Here is an 18,553-nt window from a genome sequence, read left to right on the forward strand (position 1 = left end):
AAAATTGTATTATATTAGTTTCCAATGTCCACTGAGGGGCAACATCACTTCAACTAGAGCTGTATTCTAAGGAAAAATTACCTGTGTGTCCTGTGTGAGCCATGACCTCAGTAAAGAGGTATTCAAAGACTGTGTCATACAAAGCTATAGTACTCCTCTCCACCTCTTATCCAGTATTTGCATAATATTTAGTAGTAGCCATCAATGTGAAGGAGGGATGGATATGGAGATGATGTCCTGTGATACCATTATAGCAAATGGAATGTTTATGGTGGTAAAAGAAAATCATAACTCAGGAGAATGGGAGACAGAATGCAAGTAAGCTGAGGAGTGTGAAGGATCCAGGAGTAGATGGAAGGTGGAAGTGTTAGAATGGATCACAAGAATGTATATAACTATAAATTATTCACGACAGGGGAACAGAACATGAACAGTTATCATGCATTAAACAAAGTACAGTAGTGACAATTAATGTAAAAATAATTGTTGGAAAAAATTATTAAGCATAACAGGGAAAGTGTTTTGTAGTTATTATTCAGATAATTTAGAGAATTATATTACAGAAAGAGCAGTGTAGGTTCCGGAAAGGAATATGTGGATTATGTGTTTGCATCAAGGATCAATGAGTGAGAATGTTTTGTGGCATATAAGAGATGATAGAAAACAGTATGAGAAGTAAAAACAAATACTGTACGAGATAAATGGGAAATTGTTAAAGCCAATATGACTTTATTGGGAGAAGGAAAAAGATAGTTATTTCTTCTTCATACAAAATATTAGGAGTCAATGATTTAAATTGCTATTTAGCATAAGGTAACCAAAATTATATTAATTTAGATACAGACTTTAAATTACAGTATACTGTATATATACAGTGAACCCTCACTTTACGCGGTTAATTCAACCCACGGCGGCCCGCGTAAAGTGAGAAACGCGTAAAGTGAACAACATAACATTTGGGATTAATTGAAATAGAGACTGGGCCGACTCCCCAAACTCCGCTTTTTCAGACACAATACCTATGTTGTAGTAAAAATAACTTCTTAATTTTATGATGGTATGCACACACAATTAATAATTAAGAGAAATATCAATAATATTAGGTTTTTTAACACTTACATTAGTAGAAAAGATGGCTGGGCACACGGGGATGGGGGGTTGGTTCCGAGGCAGAGGGCAGATTATTGGCCCTCACCTGTGTCACTTGTATCAATTGTATCACTATCCACCACAGAGGCTTGCAGGGCCTCTTTGTCAAACTCCCCAAAGTCCATATAAGTCCATATCCTCATCATAATTATCACTATCACTGACTTGGGCCGGCTGTGGTGGGTGGCGGGTGAAGAACTGGTAATGTTTTGATGACTGGGCGACCTTGTGCGCACCATGTTCGGGCAGCTTACACAACATGGCGGATGGCGGGAGGTTTGGATCCAAAAATGGCGCGGCTCGCCAGCCGCTCTCCGCGTAAAGGGGTACACGCACCGCGGAATGTGAGCATCCTGGGTTCCGGCAGGGCACCGCGTAAACGTGGAAACGCGGAATGCGGGACCGCGTAAAGTGAGGGTTAACTGTATATATATATATATTCTTTCATATTCTTTCATTTTATATTATTTTTTGCATGGTACTGCCTCCATCGTTGTAACTGGGTGACTAATGAGGGTGTTTTTTTTCTTTTCATCCTACATTAGAATGAGAACAGGAATATAAGTAAAACATTGTTTCTAATCAAAGTAAATACATAAAAATCTGTATCAACAGGTATCAGAACAACCAATACCTGTGTTGGTGGAGTATTGCCTGGCAGGAGAGCAGGTTGTTGAGAGAGAGGAGGTGGGCCAGCAGTAAGGGGAGGAGGTGGCTGGGTACCAAGGTTCTGCTGACTCCCAGGTACGCCTGCAGGCAGACCTCCTGGCACGCCTGCTGACATTCCTCCATTACCTGGTAATCCACTCTGGAATGATCGGTAATAGGGTAATTCTTTGAAAAAAAAAGAAGAAAAAATACAGGAAACCCATTTTGATGGAGTTTTCTCCTTATTTCCACCAATCCCGATTCAATCATCCTGCACATGTATATTATAAATAGGGAAAGCAACTGTTAATTTAAACATAAAATACACCATGCAAGTATGTTGTTCAGGAATCAATTGTATGGGATTTCTAAAAGGATAAACATTTTTATCATGGTGTTAGGGTCACTATCACAGAATATTAAGATTGGTCTGCCCCAATGACTTAACTGCTGATAGCAGATAGAGAGTATTGAAGAATTATTTAAAAATTTTAATAAATGGAAGGATAAAAAAGAATTGAAGAGAGGGTGAAGGACCCATGCAGAGTGGAAAATGGGAAAGTGCTGACTGTAAAAAAGGTGTTGGAGCAGGTCAATAGTGTGCAGTAGGTGTGGAAGGTGATTATGAACATCTGTAACTTACAGTATCCCTGAAGGGTTTTCCATGTTCTGTAATATCAAAATCTACAAGCACATAGCTTGACAGAGGTAATATATATATATATATATATATATATATATATATATATATATATATATATATATATATATATATATATATATATATATATATATATATATATATATATATATATATATATATATATATATATATATATATATATATATATATATATATATATATATATATATATATATATATATATATATATATATATATATATATATATATATATATATATATATATATATATATATATATATATATATATATATATATATATATATATATATATATATATATATATATATATATATATATATATGTCGGTAATCCTCAGTTCACAGAGCTTCCAAAATTTGTAATTACAGTAAAGCCTGAGTAATGACGGGATGTGTCCGCCAATTTATGGTTGTAAATGGAATTTGTTGGATCTCTAATGTCCATTCACTTAATGCTATAAACTGAAGATGCATTCTTGGTGACACAAAAGATAAAATCCCCCAAAAAGGAATGATAATATAAAAAATATATTAAATTATATAGCTATTGTATAACATTAATAAACACAGGTACTGTATGTCAATGAAAAACGAACGATAGCGATTACTTAAATGAGTCACAATTTGAGTACAGTAAAAGTCCAAAAATCCGGATGCCAGAAATCCAGACCACCCGAGAATCCAGACTTTTCGAAAACTCAAACTTTTTTTTTTAAATTTAGCTGGCTTTTGTGTGTATGTGCACTTGCGTGAGTGCCACAGCTGCACAGCGACAACAAGCGACCACGCGGTCGCCACTTTAAAACGAGCAATCAAACTGTGACAACGTATGTAATTTTGAGTCCTACTCTTTCTATTTACGGAGTACTGTACGTTCTGTAACAGCCCATAATAATGGCTCCTAAAGTAGATAAACTTCGTTATGTGAAGAACACGTTGAAATTGAGTGACAAACTTGAAATAATTAAGAAACTAGAACGTGGTGTGAGCAATACTGTTCTAATGGAAACATACGACATTGGAAAAACTACAATTTATGATATGAAAAAGGCAAAGAATCAAATTCTAGAATTCACAGCTTTTTCTTTAAAACTGCTCGTTTTGATAAATGAAGCATGCTATATTTGCCAATGAATAAACTATCAAAATGTACCTGTTCATCTCTTCTTTATTCCTCCTTAAATTTGAATTTTAAAAGTAGTCTGAGAATCCGGAAAATCCGAAAATCCGGACCAACCCAATCCCCAAGCAGTCCGGATTTTTGGACTTCTACTGTAATTGCCTCAAGGTTAAACATATTAGAAATCACATTAATTGTTTTTACCATGGATCCACCATTCCCAATTCCAGTGAAATATTCAATGACTTCTCACATTTTCGAAGTGCTCTAATGCTTTGAATTTCTCAATTAAACTAACACAATTTCTTTTATACTTTGCACCAGGACTGTCATCACTTGGTCATATCTTTTACTCATTCTTAATAAATTATTAAAAATGAGGCATCAAAAATGCTATTCATTTATGAGTAGTCTGTGCGATGCCATAGCAAATGATTGACTGAACTGATGCCACAATGCACCAACCTAAATAGCTAAAGTGCCCACTGCGTTCTGAAGGAAATGTGGAGCGAACAACATTCTACAGTAGCTTGAATCAGATCCTAATTTACAAATTTATGTGATTCATTGCAAGTCATGTTGCCATAACTTGGGGCTATATTATATAGGGTAAATAATTAAAAACTGTACACTGGTGAGGTTACAGGCAGTAAATTATAATATATATATTTTTTTAATGTTGAGCTATGAAAGTTTACGGTTATTACTCAGAACCTTAGCAAGACATCAATAAAATAAGCTATGGAAAATTTCACCACAAAACTACTCACCAGTAGACAGTGATAACTCTAACCTTAATCCGTACAGTAAAGAGTCTGGGTGGCTGAGGCCAAAATTAATCATAATACAGTACTACAGTATAATAAAAAAAAGGGTGACGGTATTCAATAAGTAACACAGCCCATAGAACCCCGTGTTTACTGACGTGATTAAAAGAAAAATATTAATGCAGACCATTGTTTTTGTCTTGGGTAGATCAGCCAATTAATAAGTATTTGGTTTGATGACCTTAATGTTTTAGCATGTGAATTTTCAATTCACAATCTTCTATTAAGTTCATTAAGCAAAATTTTGACTGAAAGACTGTTCATGTGCCTGCCTGCACCCCAAGTAAGGCCAGCTATTTTTTTCTATTAATTTATATTTGGTTCCTTTAATATTTATTAACTTAAACAATAAACACAAATTAAACCTCATATTCTAATTAAATTTCCTACTCATGATATTTGAGAGGAGATTATTATGACCAAATCTGGTGGCTGGTGGTTGGATATTATCATTCAATGTTACATAAGCTCATGATCCTCCCGTGCTGTATGTGTGCATCTTAACATTCACTCGTACTGCACGCGCCTGTAACCAATGAACTTTGGTGTTTACACTAATCACTGCTAGGTCTTTAACTACAATACAGTAGTCAAGAATACTCAACAAAATCATGTTAACTGTAAAACTTCTTAAATATATCAAGTGGGAAGCAGTGAGCATATATATTATTGAAATTTACTTAATATTTTATTTACAGAGCTATGACAGTACAGTATATCATACCAAACATTACTAAAACCTAAAGCATTGAAGAAAGTCTAAACAAAATTATGTTTACTGTAAAAATATTTCAAAATACTTGAGGCAGGTAGTGTCAGCAGCCAGTGATAGTCAGGGTAAGACCTGGTTTACAGCACTTATAGACTTGTTTTATATACCAACAATGTTAGGTCAACCACAAGAAGTTTAGATCTTCAGTTCTTGCGACTACAGACTGTATGTATTTTCCACTATCACATCAGCATTAAATATTAATATTGTTGCATTTTGGGTTAAATATTCTTTGAAATGAAGCATCTCAGCTTATAACATGGGTTTTGGGTTGAAATTGTTTTTGTGCTGGAATGCATCTCAGCTTAACATAAGGCCATTTGGGAAAATGGGTTGCATATACTGTAGCAGGAATTCACCCAAAGCACAAATTTTCAAGAACACATGTTGTTTACAGGTGAACAAAGAATATTTACTGTGGAAGGTTTAGGGACAAGATTCTGAGAAATATTACAGAGAGAGTGTATTACCTTATAGTTTATCAAGTTCATTTGTATGAAGAACAAAATAGTCAATATTTCCAGTGTATCACAACATAGTTTATCAAGTTCATTTGTGTGAAGAACAAAGTGGTCAACATTTCCAGCAATTACTGTATTATAAATCTACATCAATGAACATTTGGTTATTCAAAGGATGTATTAATTATTGGACACCCTCTGGACTGTAAATAACACTTACTGCTGAAGCCTATCAGTCAAGGACTAGGGGACAACTTGGTGCCTGGTCATCTGAGTACAAAAGTGTACAGCTGGTTCAGTAACCGAGTGTTTCCATTTACTTTTAAGTGGCAAGGCTGGAGGCTTGGGCCTTTGTAAATCATCTTTATGCCTTGGGGATTATCAAGGTGCAGTGGATTGTTAAGTGTTTAACTCCTGACCTAAATATCTCATAAATAATGAAATGACACTAACATACTCAAGGCTGCACTAAAAGGCTTCGGTATGACTGACTGTGAAAACAGCTACTGTACAGTATATTGAAGCAATTGTATTATTTACATCAATAATGTATTATGCCACTGAATGATCTTATGCTATGACATAAGGCAGGGGTGGGCAATTATTTTTGATGGAGGGCCACTTCATGAATAGTGGCACACTTCGCGGGCCACCCACTTAATGTAGATGCAAATGTATTATATTAACACAAAGTAAAGCCTTGTATTTGTAAATACAAATGCAGTGGCGGGCCACAAAAATAATTTGGCGGGCCAAATGTGGCCCGCGGGCCATACTTTGCCCACCCCTGACATAAGGTAAGGTCTATCATTGGAACTTAGTCTCAAAGGTCTCTCACCAAAGACCTTTGGGCTTTTTTTTTTACAGTAAAAGAAGATAAGGAATTTAATTTTTGAAAATCTAATTCTTCCCACTTCAACTTAGTAAATAAAACACATGTATACACAGACACACAATACAGTATATGTATAAATTCTCATTCCACTCTCTGACCTACATAAGTATGTGATAAGAAAAACTAAAATACCATAAAAATGAATTAACATAACTGAACAAAAATTAAAAGAGAAAATCCCTAATTACCTACTTTTGTAACCCATGAGCTGGCATCCAGGATCTGTCTGATGCTGTAATGGTGAGTGGCAGCCAATTCGAGGACCATTTTTGTAGTCAAATTTTTCTGTTTGGAATTAAAGCCTGATAATGGACTTTTAGAAAAGCAGTACTTACAAAAATGGCCTTATCATATTCCAAAATAGGAATTACGACAAAGATGAACTACAGTCTCAGGTGTTAAGAGTAAAAGAAACTGCAAGAGTAGAGAATGTTTATGCAGAGGCTAAGTCATTAAAAAGACTAATTCTTATCAACTATGCATCGGCACAATGAAATACTGTACAGTAGATTGGAAGCCCTAAGCACCACATTTCTGCATCCATCCTTAAGCCACTAACAGCAAAATGACTGGTGGTCTTTAGTTATATGCAATTCACAGTGAAGAAGTTTTTGGTCAGACTTTTAAGTTGAGAAAAACTGAAGGTAGTTATACAGCTGTGCATAGCCAGCAAAGTGTTGCTTGCTACAGTATTCTACTTCACTTATGTGAAAGCCTATAGAGAATATGTAATTCTTCAGTACATGCTGCAGGTGTTGCTGCATGGAGAGTGTGAAGGTCTATGACTGAAATGTTTGAGAAAGTTCTACATATAGCCATGTCTTCAAGAGATAAGAGAGAGAAAAGAGGCATCAAAGATGTAGATGCACAGACAGACAGGCAGACAGACAGATGGTCATCTTTATATTATTGCTCTGATTATTAACCACTTTCTGATATAGTAAGTAGGGCTTATTGACCAACCAAGAAGGAGTGGGAGTAAAACATGCCAATTATCTTTACAAGAAAGTAATCACACCAATACAAACACAATCACACTACATGCATATCACACATCAAATAATAACATACACAAAATTTATTTTAATTCATGTACTACTGTATACTGAGGAACAAAGTAATATACTGTTCCAATAAACATAGTGTATATATAATTTTCACACTTTGCACTAAATCTACAACATGAGAATCAGTAAATTGTAACTTGGAGTTCCGTTACTACAGTTTTGCAGAATTCACAGGCAAAATAAAATTATTTCAAATTTACAAAATGCCATACTAATATTATACATGAAAATAAGAGCACTAAAGTAGAAGCTACTTTGATTAGCCTCAAGGTTTCAAGACATTCTAAAGTTGGTATGCAAACTTTTCTAACAGTTCTACCAAGAAAGTATTTTTGCATAATTTCATTTTGAATCTCAACAATTACATCAACGTTTTATGGCCATTTTCCACGCTTGCGTGGGTTACCTGCAATTACCTGATAGTAGCTGTTAAGTAAAAACATAATGGGATGTCTCCCACCCCCTCATTCAAAACAGCAAACCAAGGGCACTAGCCTAAAAAGTGCAGCAAAGACCAGGGGATGGGTACAGTTCTGGTGACCCGGTTGCCATCACGTGTGTTAAATCAAAGTTTATGGCTGGATGCCCTTCCCAACGTTAACCCACAAGATGGAAACAACTGACAAGGCAGGGTCAAAACTCCCTCAGGTAATCAAAGACTACCTCCCTGTCTGCATAAAGAAAATTAATTTATCTATTTCTCAATCAATATCTGAATATCTCCTCCCTCATTTCCTTCATAAACTTCTCTTAAGAAAGTTGCCTTGACACAAAAACTTCCAGGCTAGCTTACTTAAATATGCCTCCCTAATGTACTCCTCTACTCTCCACATCAAACCACCACATTACTCTTGCCTCTTTTGTCTCCTTCCTTCAAATGCTGAAATTATATCATCCACTAACAATATCTCGTCTCATAAACTATCACAGGCTCTCCTGACAGACTATGACATTACATCACCTCCTCCCATAACTCTGCCACCCTACCTCTCTGAGACAATACCTGTATTGCCTCAGCCCTCCTAGATATTAAAAGAAGCTGGCCCCCCATGCTTAAAGGTAGATTGAGAAGATCATAAAAAAATATATATATTATAAAATAAACAAATGTTGGAATATATGTAAGCAATGCAATTCTCCAAAATATGAAAGATATAACAAATTGCAAGTAACTGACTTTATATTTTTTCCGTGTTGAACAAATTCCAAAAACTGAACAACACAAGTGTCATCCCACCACATTTCAACCCTGTTCTATAATAGAAACATATGATAAGAATTGAATAAAAAAGACAGTCTATACACTGAATGTTGAATTTTCACAATTACATGTCAATAATTTCAATATGAGCTTATGGTGTCCTTACCTGTGGAAGTGTGGATGGTATGGACACAGGAGGGTAGTACTGAAGGGGTGGGGGAGGCAACAGAGGTTGTGATACTCCTTGTGCTCCACTGAATGGAACCCCAGGTGGTTGGATGTACATCTGAAAGGATAACAACACAAATACAGAATACTGTGACTCAGGTCTGACCAGACACTAGTTCGAATGATGGTGGAGGGGTTATCTATCCTGGCTAGCAGGTTAATGGCACTGAGTATGAATCCCTAATGTGGACAAATATATAAATGATACAAAATGTGAACCAGTAATATTACAATTATTGTTAAATCCAACTGTTCACTGGAGTACAACTGTCATATCTCAAGCTGGGAGTGGTATGTGATGACCAGGCTATACGACAGATGCCCTGGGTTGACTTTAAATATTACATTATGTACAATGGTAGCCTAACATGAATATAGCTCCCACACTCATATATATCTCCCAACCCATTACAATGTAAGGAAAAGGGGCATTTAAAACAAGGTTTGACACAGAAACCTCATGCACCCATATTGAAATATCAGGCACCATTAACAAATAAATAGTTGAGATTTAGAAGCCTGAAAGGTACCTATATAATTGTTAAATTTAACACAAGACAAATACTCAATGGCATTAAATAATAAATTTTTAAGTACTTTGTGAAAGCCAACAAAATTTTTGAGAATGTAAATTTTCTTTCCAAAGACCTGAGTGACAAAAATGTAATTGTAACTTGACTTTCAAATACTGTACAAGTCTTTGTATTACTGGGATGATGCTGATTCATTTATTTATAGTATCCAAATCCTAAATTAGTTATATTCTAATGCAAAGGAAACCCAGAAATACTGTTTACCAAGTACTGTTAAGTAAAAATACCTGCATAGGCATTTGAGGATTGATGCAAGATACACTTGTTGTTAGCCCCTGGATATAGTTATAACCAAGAGGATACGGAATGCCAGGCAAGCCATAGGGGACAGAAGGTGCTGTTGCTGCTACTGGGTATCCTGCCACTCCCACTATTGTGCCAGCACCACCACTGCCATTCACTCCCACAGAAACCTGCATGAGAAAAAATCCATGATTGGAGCTCTAAATACAATATTTGGTACACAGTAGAGTACAGACACAAACCCTTTATAAAAAAAAAAAAAAAAAAATCTAGTTTCTATATATATACCATACTGTGGCTATAATTAACTAAGCTGTAGCAATAAATAATATGAATATAAAGTTTAGTCAATCAAATGTGAGCATTAAATATTTGAAGGTAAAGATGAAACAGATCATAGGTACAGTACTGTAGTTAAAAACACTGGAGAATATATATTATGGGACAAAGGAGTAATAAAAGGAGAGAAAGTAATAGATGAATTGAGAAATGTACAGTATTACCCCGCCTAACGCGGTTTCACTTAACGCGTTTTATCATATACGCGGTGCCTCGCCAGAGCTGAAATTTCACTTAACACGGATTTTTTCCACATATACGCGGTGAGTGTCCGGCTCGAGACGCTATTTTTAGATTTGCCCCACCCGCCACCCTGCCTGACTGCCTGTTTTAGCTCATAAAATTCATACAAATTACCCGGCCAGAATATAATTTACATTGCTGGAATTCTTATAATTTGGTGATCATTTTGAATATAAACATCATATATTTTGCATTAGACATACAAATTTTAGATAAAATGTTTTCTCTAGTAAATATGTTATCTTTTGTGCAAAATATATGACATTTATATTCAAAATATTCCTGGTCTTACAAGGAATCCAGCAATGTCAATTATATTATCCTAACTTTAGTTTGAGGTATTATTTATTAAAATTTAGTGGTTTTCCCACACATCTCCTTGGGACGGTTGGTGGGGGGTAGGGGGGGAGGGAGGGACCGACCGACCATCTGTTACCCCGTGAAGAATATTTTTTTTTTTATAAACTGAAGATATTTGTTTTAGCTCATAAAATTCATACAAATTACCCGGTCAGAATATAATTTACATTGCTGGAATTCTTATAATTTGATGATCATTTTGAATATAAACATCATATATTTTGCATTAGACATACAAATTTTAGATAAAATGTTTTCTCTAGTAAATATGTTATCTTTTGTGCAAAATATATGACATTTATATTCAAAATATTCCTGGTCTTATAAGGAATCCAGCAATGTCAATTATATTATCCTAACTATAATCTGAGGTATTATTTAATACAAAATGTTAAAATTTATTTTTTTCACCCACTCTTCTCTTGAAGGAAGGATTGGTGGGGGGTGGGGGGGAGGGTTGGGACTGACCGCGCGGTTGGAAGAGGGGGCAGGCAAGGTGGGGTACTTTGATTGACAGATAGTGTCCTGAAGAATATTTTTTTTTTATTAACTGAAGATATTTGTTTTAGCTCATAAAATTCATACAAATTACCCGGCCAGAATATAATTTACATTGCTGTTATTCTTATAATTTGGTGATCATTTTGAATATAAACATCATATATTTTGCATTAGACATACAAATTTTAGATAAAATGTTTTCTCTAGTAAATATGTTATCTTTTGTGCAAAATATATGACATTTATATTCAAAATATTCCTGGTCTTACAAGGAATCCAGCAATGTCAATTATATTATCCTAACTTTAGTTTGAGGTATTATTTATTAAAATTTAGTGGTTTTCCCCCAAAAATTTCTCAGAGAGGGAAGAGCCAGCAGTGTAGTGTGAGAAGAGGGGGAGGGAGTTGAGTCCATTATTTGAATGGACATTAACTTGGCGACTGTATTTCTCTATTTCTCTTAAGTATTAATTGTGTGCATGTACCATCATAAAATTAAGATGTTATTTTTACTACAACATAGTGATGTGTCTTCAAAAAGTGGAGTTTGGGGGTCGGGCTGGTTTCTATTGGAATTAATCCCATATGTTCTGTTGTTCACTTAACGCGAATTTCACTTAACACGGGACCCTCTGGGTTCTATTGACCGCGTTAAGTGGGGTACAACTGTATGGAGAGAGAATCAAACCAAGTGAGTCAAAGACTGGGATATACTGTATAGAGAATCATTAGGCTGAGACATTACTAAGTGGGTGTAATGCATGTACAGTCAACCCTCGCTTTACGCGGTCCCACTTTACGCGTTTCCACGTTTACGCGGTACCCTGCCGAACACGGAATGCTCACTTTCAGAGGTGTGTGTACCCTTTTACGCGGAGAGCGGCGCGAGCAGGGTGCGCACAAGGTCGCCCAGTCATCAAAACATTACTGAGTTCTTCACCCGCCACCCACCACAGCCGGCCCAAGTCAGTGATAGTGATAATGATAGTGAGGATATGGACTTATATGGACTTTGAGGGGTTTGACAAAGAGGCCCTGCAAGCCTATGTGGTGGATAGTGATACAATTGATACAAGTGATACAGGTGAGGGCCAATAATCTGCCCTCTGCCTCGGAACCAACCCCCCATCCCTGTGTGCCCAGCCATCTTTTCTACTAATGTAAGTGTTAAAAAACCTAATATTATTGATATGTCTCTTAATTATTAATTGTGTGTGCATACCATCAAAATATTAAGAAGTTATTTTTACTACAACGTAGGTATTGTGTCTGAAAAAGTGGAGTTTGGGGGTCGGCCCGGTCTCTATTTCATTTAATCCCATATGTTATGTTGTTCACTTTACGCGGGCCGCCGTGGGTTCAATTGGCCACGTAAAGTGAGGGTTCACTGTACTCTAGATGCAAGAAGAAAATTAAAAGCAACCAGGAAGGGAGAACTATAAATGAAGGGGATGGACACCGAGGAAGTTGTGGTGTGATATGTGTGAATGATAAGAAAGCACAGCAACAAGTTGTTTAACCCCCACTCCCCGGTTGACGTTCTGAAATGTCCACCTAGGGCGGTCCCAGTTGATGTTCCGGAACGTGCGCCTTTTTGCAGCTTTGTTTGAATAACCAGCTCGGGTTATCAGGTTCCAGTGTGACTATTTGCGTGTCACACCACATGCTCGGTCACAGGGAAGCTTCCTGAATGTAAGTACAATACCTACTTTTGTTTGTTTCATTTTCATTGTTTGTCCATTTTATCATGTTGTATTAAAGTAATATTGCTAAAAGTAGTGTAGCTGTATTGTAGTGTAGTATTACTGGAAAATAATGCTATGATTAAGTTATAAATGAATTTATTTGTGGAATTATTATTCCGATAATTATTTATATGCATTACCTGCCAAACACAAAGACAGCCTGGCGAAAGACTGCATGTGTTGCCGAGCACTTTTTATGAAAAATAATGCAAATAAAATATTCTAAATGAATTATTTATAGAAAATAAGAATTATAATCAGTAAATATATGCATTACTGGCCATCCCGGACACAAAAGCAAGCAAAAAATGGCCGCAAAGTGTGTAGTGACCACGAATACTAACCGTCAAAACAACACTGTCCCCTTAATATCCCTTACCACTGCAGCCCCAGGGAAGTTTCTAGAGGGTCAATATATAGTTTTTCTTACTTCTTTATGATTGATTTATCATTTAAAAAGGTAAAAAATTATTTTTGTTAAAGTTGATTTTTCTTGATTTACCCCGTGTGGGGGATACGGCCATCGGCACCCTAGCCCGGGGCGTAGGGGTTAAAGGAATGGACACCCAGCCAATGGATAATGGCAAGTTGTGTGACGTGACTGGGATAAACCACACAGGCATCCTAAGGCTCTGTTGTAGAAGGGGCACAAACAGAACACATTTATTACTGAAGTAGGAGTGAATGAATGACAATAAATGAAGAGGTTCCGAGTTTGATCCTTGTCTCAGCTACACTGTAATATAGTAAGATAGAACTTTCAAGAATGGATAAGGTCTACTGTCTAATTAATACAGAAAAAATCCTTGACAGTACTGGTGGATGAAGTCCTTGTTGAGCCTGTTGTTCAACTGGTGGTATAGGTGGCAGTTGTTGCTGCTGTTGCTGCTGCTGACTGGGTGGAGTTGGAGGATTAATTGGTGGTGGTGGAGGGAGAGGCAGGTCATGAGCTCCACCTGGATCAACAAAAGGTGGGTCCACTACGGCATGTTGGACACTGCCTGTTCTTGCTTGATGCCGCGCCTGGTGACGACTTCGAGTTTCATAGATCTCATACCAGCGACGTGCCACAGAGAACAAGACCTCAGGATATACGCCGCCACCTTTTGCAGCACCTTCTACCGCAAGGCAAGCACTTTCCAACATGGTATCACTCTGCTCCTTGCACTGTTGGTTACAATAACACTTTTGGTAATGATATGCTTTTAAGATGTGAAAAGACAGCAAAAACCAACAAGACATACCAGTGCTTTTTGGATATCATATATGAATGATTGCAATATAAATATTTCACACTGAGTCTATATATTAGCTAACCCTTGTTACCATCATCAGAACCAACAATATAACCAGTTTTCTTCCAATTATTTATTTGAAAGTTGCTCATGGAAATCGGGCACATGCTATTGTACTATTCCAAATGATACTAAATGTTACATAATACTTCCTTGAGATAAATGTATAGTATATATCAGGTGCCCAAAAGAGAGCTTAGGTTCTCAACTGGCTCAGCCATGTTAATATTGTTACAATATTATTATCCACTCTGTATCTGTGTTTTTCTGGCTAATTAAATTGTTTCAATTCAATTCTAAGTATGAAATAACACCCCCAAGTACCCAACATTTGCATGAGTTCATGGGTTCTACACTACTTATATAAAGAAAATTGCACCTTGGTTACTAATGACATTTGGCTGTTGCAATAGTTTCTTTCCTAAAATTTAAATCTACATGATTTTAATTAATATCAAAGAATCCCACTAGCATGTACTGCTCACCTGCTCACCAAGTACAGTATAGGTATGTCACATATATATACCAGGTTTGTCTTGAGATCACACCAACCTTTCATTTTAAAGTTATCACAGACAAGTGACTTCCAATTTTCTGAAGCATATCCTTCACGTACAGTTTGATGAAAGTCAGACTGTAAGATTAACTCTACTAGTGACAATAAGTTTCACTTGAATCTCACTGAGAGATGAGCTAAAAATTATTTGTTTAAGAAAATTTTTATTTAAAAATCAAGTAATCATTTTAAAAAATGTATATTTTCTTGCCCCAGGCCAAGGTATTACTGAATTTCACACATCAGGTTTAGAGAAGATTTTATCCAATATATCTTAAGCAAACTTGTGGAACATTAAGACAAAGCCATATTTTGACCCCAAGGGTTCATGTGTACAAAATTTCTATCTCTATATTATCTTTAGGTTCAATACTTTGCATTTTAAAGAATATTTTCCTATGTATTCTTTGAAATCATACAGGCACTGGGATAGGGCCAAACAATCCGACAGTTTTGAGAAAATTTTAATTCTAAATACCAATGGGGTCCTCATTTTACGTCAGGGATGTGATTCAGAGTTAAGTGACTTATAATGAAATGTTTTATAATGAGGAATTTTTCCTCCAAGTTGGGTCTGTGATTTTTTGTCAGGAATTAATATTTTATGATAATATTTGATTAACCCGGCACACAATGAACGTAAATTACATGAGAATTACGATGAAATTGCATACTGTCATGTTAAAAAGTTCAAAGGTGGAATTGTCCAGCCAACCACACACCCTAACTTCCACATAATTGACTTCCCACTCTTAATTTTCTTATTTTATAGTTTATTTTCGATATTTCTATGTCACATTAGAGAATTGAAATGGTATTTCCATAACCTTTATGGTTTCTTATGTAACTCTAGCACATGTGTATTCTATTCAAAGCTAACACATGCCCATATGTTATAGTCATTTCTGGACTCTACATTCTCCCACATTGTCCCTACACTCCTATTTTTTATTATCATATATCTTTATATTACTGTATAGTATTTTCTTTATAAATAAAGCACACTAGCACATTGAAATGACTTTTCTGAAAATTCTGTGGTTATGTAACACACAACAATGCATTAGCACTCAGTCGTGTGAGAGGCGAATGATTTATTTTGGTGTGGTAGAAACCTAACACTTACGGGGCAGGCACTTTTATTACTTATTATGGTTATTTTCACATTGTAATATGTACTTTTAACACTATTTATGCATCATATTCAGGTACACACAGACTTAGTATAAGATAGTGGATGATCAAGACGACGTACAACACAGTATACAGTATGTGAAATAATTGATGTACTCTACAGTCTCATGAAATTTTTTCCTATACAATACTGTATTTGTTAGCGACGTATATCAGTACACCATATAGTGAGGACCCCCTACCTCTGAATTTGGACCTTCATAAGAATACTTTTCCTTAGTTGGTTGAACTGAACTCAAAGGTTATTGAGAAGAAATTAATTATTTAAAGATCAAGTTGACCAAGAGTGTGTAAAAAAAATATGCCATACCATTAGCTCATTTGGCATTTTTGGATCAGGTGAGCAATAAGTAATTTGCCAATTTTGTATTTTCACAAAGCCAATCACTAAAAGACACACTCATATTTATAAAAATGCTAAGTCATTGACCCTAGCTGTTTCTGCACTTAGCAAAAATCTTAGTTCAAGGATCATCAAAATTGAGTTGTTTACAATGGGAACTTACAAGCAAAAATACGTGGATTTAACCCTCTGCCTGGCAGGGGTAGTAGGTCATCATCTATTGTAATGAATGCTGACCTGATCACTTTCCATATTTATACCTTGGGCGATGCTCTTGATTAAACGTTAACCACTCTACAAATTCAGGGATATGGGTTCCGTAAAACCTTTTTAATTTTAAATGTAAATAATCTAGTGTTAAATTCATCTGATACACAGTCATCCTCTCAGTGGAGCAACTAACCTCCAATTAAATAAGTGATCATGAATCTGGAAACCTTCAAATGACACTTATTTACAGAACAAAGCCTGTATCCTGATATATTCTTTGATGAGTATAAATAATGTTACATGTCTTACCTGTATAATTGCCCTTTGAATCTCATTTGGATTTAGTGCATGAGCATGGGGTAGACAAGAGAGTGCTAATCTTGCAGCTGCTCGTATAGTGAGAGTATCTCGGCCACGCGATGCACGGTCAGCAATAGAAGCTGCTTCTTGTGGAGTTAAGTGACCTTCCCATGTATCAATCAAGAATGACACTGCTGATGAGCCAATTTCAACTGCTTGGCCTGAAAGGAAAAAGGAACAGCTCTTTTAAGATGGGTATGATAAAATTGCAAGAAAATATTTTAAAACATGGACACAATTAAATTTGTGAACTTAATGAAAGATATTGACTAACACAATAGATATCTAGGTGTGATAATGTTTAATGTTTAAGGTAGCATCTTCACTGTGTGAGAGGGTTTGCTCTTTTGTTGTTCTAACTTCTTTAATACGAGAATTCCCTCCCAACCAGCCACAGTAAACTAGGGCACAAAGATATGGAGACTTGGTACAAGGAGTGAGGAGTTGCCTTGTGCATTTCATGTCACAAAGACTTCCACACACTCAAGAAGTTCTAAATTCAGTGTATATACAGGTACTCCTCAACTTACGACCTACTCGACTTACGACCACCCGGACATAAAATATTTTTCAAATTACGTATTTTCGAGTCCCGACGTTAGTGATCGCGCTGTGTACTAACAAAATGTTCGTTTGTAATTCCTTTTAAAATGGCTGGCAAGTGTTAAAGTGAGAGTTCTCGTGGTGCTGAGAAGTAAAAGAGACACCCATTTTAGATTTTCTATGTATTATTTTCGGATTTTCGACTTACGACCAATTCGACTTACGACCTGGTCGTCGGTCCCTAACCCCGTCGTAAGGCGAGGACTGACAGTACTTGAAAATAGTGATACATTTTGTACTGCCCGAAGCCCTGACTATTCCTACTGTTCAGTATCTTATAGTTCTTTTGAGGAAAATTTAAATATTTTGTGTAAGAAATACGTGTTGCAAGTGCATGTCAACATCACTTCTCGCTCACTGAGAGCTGTGCACAGCAGCTTCAAACAAAGCTATCTTCATCACTCCACACTGCTCATTAACCCTCTACACAACTCTCCAACCAAGCTACAATGAAAGTTGAATGTAAGTACATTCTTCTGACATTTTTCTTATGTTGATTAACCCATTTATAAGATGACAATGGATTATTTAAAACACACACACACACACAAAAAGTGTTTTTTACCAAAATATGCCAATGTGGCGGGTTTGGTGGGTCTTACAATGCCTTGGGTCTAAGGATTAAAGATATGGAAATGTTCAGCAGGTGCAGTAATCACTAAACTTAAAGTGTTGAGTAAGAACTTATGAACCAGCTTAGGATAAATAATAATGTAAAGCTACAACCAAAAACTTAGTAGAATCTTATATAATTCTAAATACTAGTGGGTTTCATGTATTATATATGGCACCTATACTCAAGATATATTGAATACCTAATAGTGTTATGTAAGTATTATGCAGAAATACCCTACTTGTTAAAAAATACATACAGTAGAACCTCTATACAGCAGATTTTGCTTTTTTCGGACTCTCT

The 18,553-nt window shown here is 36.0% G+C and overlaps 1 protein-coding gene across 6 annotated transcripts in view; it reads right to left on the bottom strand.

Moving 5' to 3' along the window:
• The window catches only part of LOC121877367 (zinc finger SWIM domain-containing protein 8 homolog), a 59,971-nt gene that overhangs the window by 10,433 nt on the left and 30,985 nt on the right, over nucleotides 1–18,553 (bottom strand). For 5 of the 6 annotated variants that reach the window (XM_042383099.1, XM_042383098.1, XM_042383096.1 and 2 more), the window contains 6 exons: nucleotides 16,984–17,195; nucleotides 13,893–14,243; nucleotides 9,873–10,058; nucleotides 8,991–9,110; nucleotides 6,749–6,841; nucleotides 1,784–1,957 (listed from right to left, as the gene is read on the bottom strand). In XM_042383099.1, coding sequence (XP_042239033.1) covers nucleotides 1,784–1,957; nucleotides 6,749–6,841; nucleotides 8,991–9,110; nucleotides 9,873–10,058; nucleotides 13,893–14,243; nucleotides 16,984–17,195 — 1,136 coding nt within the window. The remainder of the gene's footprint in view (nucleotides 1–1,783; nucleotides 1,958–6,748; nucleotides 6,842–8,990; nucleotides 9,111–9,872; nucleotides 10,059–13,892; nucleotides 14,244–16,983; nucleotides 17,196–18,553) is intronic. The other variant, XM_042383097.1, reaches the window with a different exon arrangement.

This window comes from Homarus americanus, unplaced genomic scaffold (genome assembly GCF_018991925.1).
Source record: "Homarus americanus isolate GMGI-L3 unplaced genomic scaffold, GMGI_Hamer_2.0 scaffold367, whole genome shotgun sequence".
In the NCBI taxonomy this organism is placed as follows: Eukaryota; Metazoa; Arthropoda; class Malacostraca; order Decapoda; family Nephropidae; genus Homarus; species Homarus americanus.